The sequence below is a fragment of the Wasmannia auropunctata genome, unplaced genomic scaffold (assembly GCF_000956235.1).
Source record: "Wasmannia auropunctata unplaced genomic scaffold, wasmannia.A_1.0 LD336063.1, whole genome shotgun sequence".
Lineage (NCBI taxonomy): Eukaryota > Metazoa > Arthropoda > Insecta > Hymenoptera > Formicidae > Wasmannia > Wasmannia auropunctata.
The window spans coordinates 579,597-585,037 of record NW_012026827.1 but is presented as its reverse complement, the minus strand read 5'-3'; the positions used below and the strand labels follow the sequence as shown (position 1 = coordinate 585,037).

The 5,441-nt window shown below is 56.7% G+C and overlaps 1 protein-coding gene across 1 annotated transcript in view; it reads left to right on the top strand.

The window, feature by feature from the left end:
• Positions 1–5,406: 5,406 nt before the first annotated feature.
• The window catches only part of LOC105450361 (putative uncharacterized protein DDB_G0282133), a 10,380-nt gene continuing 10,345 nt past the window's right edge, over positions 5,407–5,441 (top strand). The window contains exon 1 of the mRNA XM_011690153.1: positions 5,407–5,423. Within this exon, the coding sequence (XP_011688455.1) occupies positions 5,407–5,423 (17 nt within the window). The remainder of the gene's footprint in view (positions 5,424–5,441) is intronic.

Below are 5,441 nucleotides of genomic sequence, written 5' to 3'. Positions count from 1 at the left end.
AATTATTTTTTCGCGAGCGACCGACGTCGCGTGTGCGCGGGACCGTGTTGGCAAAACCGAGAGGCGCGAAACTCCCGGGGGCCGATGCAAATCTGCCGCGTGCGTCGAGAATCCGCGAAAGAGTGATACGAGCGTGTGTGTGTGAATGAAGAGCGAGTGAGTGAGTGCGCGCATAAATTCCCCTTATTGTAACAAGGGTGAATAAATCTAAAGTGTTAAAATTCAACGAAAAGCGCGTTTCTCCCTTTATTCCACCCCGCGTACATCCTGCATGCCAGCCGGCATTGCGATTCAGCCTGAGGGAAGGACAGGAAGGCAGCCACCGGGGACGAGACATCCTGCTGCTGTTGGCGCCGAACCGACGTCGATTTCCGAGGCACCGCACCTTCTTCGTTACGCAGGTCAAACGAAGTGGCGACCGTTAAGTAGTAAGTGAGAGATCTTCTCTAAAAACACGGTAATAAATTCAATAGAGCGTCAGTTGACGAAAAGAAGCACGCGGCGTGCTACGGAATCCAACCACGCGAGTCCGAGAGCCTGCGCGAGCCGTCAGCTTCGTTGAAAAGGTCCGATTGCCGTAAAACATCGAGACGCGTTCGTGGGAATTTTCGACGCGTTAATCTAATGTCCGGTCACAACCTAACCTAACCTTTTTTTTTTTTTTTGTTTGCGCGGAGGAGAAAAATCTTCGTAAAACCCCTTCAAGGAGCGACGATTCGGCCGAGGCCTCCTCGTCCCACGATGAGGGGGAAGACGCCCGTGGCCCGGTACCACGGGTGTGACGGATTCCATGCCGACCGATCGGTTTTACCCGATGCAGCCGACATGGCCTACCGCCTAAAATACTCCCCCAACTCCCGCTCGTCACCTACCTACGTGGAGGGGCGCCTGGAACCATCGACCGATATACTCGCGACGCCCCCCCAGGCTATGTCCCTTCAGGACCCGCCCTCTGTTCGGTATCCCTCCCGAGCGCACTACCTTTTTGCCCGAGCGGAGGAGCCTCCTCGGCTCCCGCGCTTGGGCCCCTTCCCCTTTATCGAGGAAGCGGGAGGACTCTCGGAGGCCTCCCTCTGCCTCTTCTGTCCCCCCTTAGGATCCACCTCCATCGGACCTTCTCCCTCCTAGTTGACGGGTGGGCTCCGATCTGGCGGAACCCTTCCATCGCCAACCCCTGGCGCCCTCGCTGGCGTGCTCTCTCTAGGGGCCACCGGTGGACACGCGAGGCCTCCCGCTCTATGCGCGGCAGGGCGGCCCCTCGCAGCGCACACGGGGCAGAATTCCGCCCGGTCGCACTCCGCCACTCGGTGTCCCTCCTCGCCACATCTCATGCAGCAGTGGGTCCTATCGATCTTTGAAGGACACCACCGCTGCAGGTGCCCTCTCGCCAGGCAGCGATAACATTGAGGGGGACGCTCTCTCAGGAGCGTCACCCTCGCCAGGGTCCATCCAACCTGAACCCTGGACTTGCCCGACACCTTTATCGCCGCCTTTGCCGGACACTCTGCCCAGGTTTCTCCCTGGCGGAAGCGCGTCCGCCGGACGGGGCCAACGCGAACCTCATCCGGCCGGCACCCTCCCTCGTCAGCCACGGCCGCGGCAAGTTCCGCGGCCGAGGCCGCCTCCAGGAATCCATCCAACCTTAGTCGGAGGCGGCGAGAAGGGCAGTACACCCGCACACCCTCTCGTCCCTCCAACACTTGCTCCATACGCGCCGCTAAGGCGGCCGCCTTCTCCCCGGATTCCCTACCCGGGACCTCCATCAAAAGGCCTCCGTTCCGGGCCTCTCTGATTTTTAAGGGAGGAACCCCCAGCTCCGCCAGGGATATCTTTTCCCTGGCCAGAGCAAAGGTTTCCCTTGAGGCAGAGAGGTCCCCGCCGCACTGCAGCATCACCGCCGCGCAGTTGGGGACCCTCCTCCTCGCCGTCTTTGAAGGGCCCGCGGCTTTACCCCTTCCCGCAGAAGGGGTATTCGCGGGTGCTATCTGAGGGGGCTGTCCGCTTCTTGCGGGTCTTTCCCCTCCCCTTCCTTTGGCCACATTGGCCCAACTTTGTGCGGGGGTGGGGGCCGAAGGCCCGGCCACAGATTGCTCCGCGGCCTGGGCCCCCGACCTCTTCCCCCGCTTCCTCCTCTTCCTACTTTTGGAGCCCGGGACTTCCTTCCGCCCGGCGCTACCACCCATCTCCGAGGCCGGGGGAGGCGTCTTGCTCGCCTCCTCCAGCCTCCTGATCCTCTCTTCGAACCCCCTCGCGACCACCATGCAACTACTGCACCGCTGGCCCCGAGGGGGATCGACCTTCTCCTGGGCAGGGGAAGGAGCCGTCCCGACTCTATGCGGGGCCGCCCCTCCCCCGGCCCGGCGGCCCTCTCCAGAGGGGCCCGGAGTTGGACTCCCAGTCGGCACAGGATCCGGGGAGGATCCCTTGGCCTGAGCCAGAGCCCTCTCCATCTCCACCATGTCGCCGGTCAGTCGCTCCAACTCCTCCCTCAAGGCCGACGCCTCAGTCTCGAGGGTGGAGATCTTCTTCCTTTGCGGGGACGTACCCGCCGCCACGGCCCGGCCGGCCAAGACCCGGATCGCCTCCCTCAAGAGGAAAACGTTAACCCGGATCCGCCGGCCCGCCGGCCCCGACCTCAACGCCTTCACCGTCTGGCGCAGATCGTCAATTTCGTGGAGCCAGCCGTCGGACCGCCCCGCGATCTCCGACAGCCGGCCTCCACGAATAACCTCGAGCCGCTTTGCGGCTAACGCCTTCTCCTTCGGCGAGAACGCCGCCGGGATCCGTCGAATCATCGGCTCCCCCTCATCCGAGTCGGAGAGCGAACTCGGGTCCGCCATCTCCGCTTCTTCCAGCTCGCCCGAGGGAGGGGAGCGCCTCCAGAACTTGTTCAGCTCCGGTGGCGACTTCCCCATCCTCCGGGGCCGATCCATTCGCTCGATCCTTATCTCGGGCAGCCCGAGGTTGGGGACGGAAGAGGGCTGTCCAGGCCCATCCTTCCCCCCTTTTGCGTCCTCGACCTTCTCAGGAAGGAGCACATTCACCGGCTCCTCATCCCGAGACAGGTCTATCATCACAGGGGCGGAGGAGGCAGCCGTCCCGCAGCTCGGCTCGCACGACGGCTCGCGCGAAACGCTGCGGGAGGCGCCATCCCTCCTTCCCAGAACCTTCTCTGGCGACGGGTACTTCGGGGATCCCTCGCCTGCAGCAGCCCTTTCGGCCGCGCTACGGGGGAAATTCGCCAGACCCTTTTGCACCGCTAGAACCCACTCGTTGTTATCTAGCTCAACATCTCCCAAATCTCTCTCATCCTTGTATCGGACCCTTCTGTAGGTCCCGGGCTCCACTACCTCCTCGTAAAAATCAAAGGAGGCCTCGTCCCACCCCTCTAGTTTGCCGGGAATATGCTCGTCTCTCCGGAGCAGCTTCCCGCCAACGCTCACGAGCTTGTGCTCGAGGATGTAATCCTCCTCCCCCGCGCACTGCTCTCTCCAAACACTTACCTCATCGTCCGTAGTGAGGTCCGCAGTGTCCCGGTCGCTGTCGGTGGTGACCAGCAACCTCTCCTCCAGTTCCTTCATCCTTCGCCTGAATTCGAGAGTGGCGGGATGAACTTCCTCCTCTCTCGGCTGGCTCACGGCAGTAGCAGATTCCACTGAGGCCCCTGCCGGGTTGACCTCAGCTAGCCCTTCACTCGATGCCGACCGGGCGGGAGCAGGGACGGTACTCCCACCAGGCCGCCCCAGAGGTTCCGAACTCCTCCGGGTGTTGGACTTCAAATTGCTTCGCATATTTCCATCCTATGTGAGTTTAATTTTGCGAAGACCCGACTCCGGGCAATATCTTCGGGTTGCCATCCCCTAGACCGGTTGCCACCCAAGGCTCACGGGCCCGCTCTGCCCGGATTTGGTCCGCGGCCGCTTATTCCCCTTGGAGGGTTATTCACGGCTAACCTCCAATCCATAGGAGGCCGTTCCCCTATCCGCCACCCGGGGACGCGCCTGGTTGCGGTTTTCTCCGCTCTCCACGCGGGTTAAGGCTGCGGGACTGAGCCACGCACCCACCCGGGGAGCCAGGAACCTAACCTAACCTAACCTTGGAACCGGATCTGTTCCAGCTCCCGGTTCCAAGTTGTGGCGGCAACGTCGTCGCAACACCGGCGGAGGGCCATCGGATCTCGACCGAGCCCTCACTCGAAGACGTCTCGTCCGACTCTACAGCAGAGGGAAACCAGGACGGAGACAGTACAAGAAAACCCGAGGACGACATCGAGAGTCTCGTCCGGGACATCGAGGCAGGCGCGGCAGCGCCGATGTTAGCGCCTATAGTGGCGCAACCCGTCTCACAAGCAGTCAACTGCGAAGAGCTTCTACGACAGACGGAGGCGATAATTAAAACTCTTGAATAAAAATGTCTGTGTTAAGTGTTTTGTGGTCAATAACCACATTTTTTGTGTGTTTCATCGGGGCTTATGCGTTAGCCGCCGTATATGATTTAATTATACTAGTTTTAGAGAAGTCGCTGGAAAAACAGCGCAATTGTCAGTAAAGTCATTTTTATTATGTCATGTCCAAGATTATATTTTTTATATGTTACGCAAGATTTTGCGAAGTCTCTAATTATGTTTCTTTTTAAAATGTATTTTATATACAGGCTCAAGATATACTTTGTATGACCGTTTTTTATTATAAATTTTCATTGTAAGCGCACTGAATGAGATGTATGAAAAATGAGTGAGCGCGATATTTTATATTGTATACGTTCGATTCTAGTCGAAACATGTTTAAAACACGCGAAAAGCGAATAAAAATGCGTTAAAATAAAGATAAGTCACAATTTATAGAAGATATACTTACCTGCGACGATAATTATTACAATTCCGCAGCGAGACACTTACAGGTACCTAAAAAATAGAGAAAATACAGTTAAAATCAGTTTGAGTCACAATTTCACGAGTTAAATACTCACCTTATAAGTTTTGCTAAAATATAGCCGACGGGTTACCTGAAAATAAGAAATTAATATTAGTTAGTCACAAATAGTGCATTATTAGATGATATAAGTTTCATACGATTCATTTTACCACTTTTATTTAGTGAGAGATACGTTGATTGAGCATTTGATAAGATTTTGCCACATTTCACGCGAAGATAGATAGTCAGTATCAATTTCAGTGGTTTCTACCACAATTTGTCACAATTCATTTTATTAACATTAGTTTTAGTTTATTTAACAAAAAAGTGCCACATTTGGTCACAATTCCGCGTGCTAATACCTATTGTAAAAGTTTCTCTCACAATTCGCCACAATTCATCACCCAGGAGGTCGTGACGGCGCTCCGGGGATAAAACGCGGACTCTCGGAGGATATTCACCACATTTCGATGGTAACTCCGATGTCGGTATCATGAAGCCACTCGGGAGGTAACTAGGGACATACGA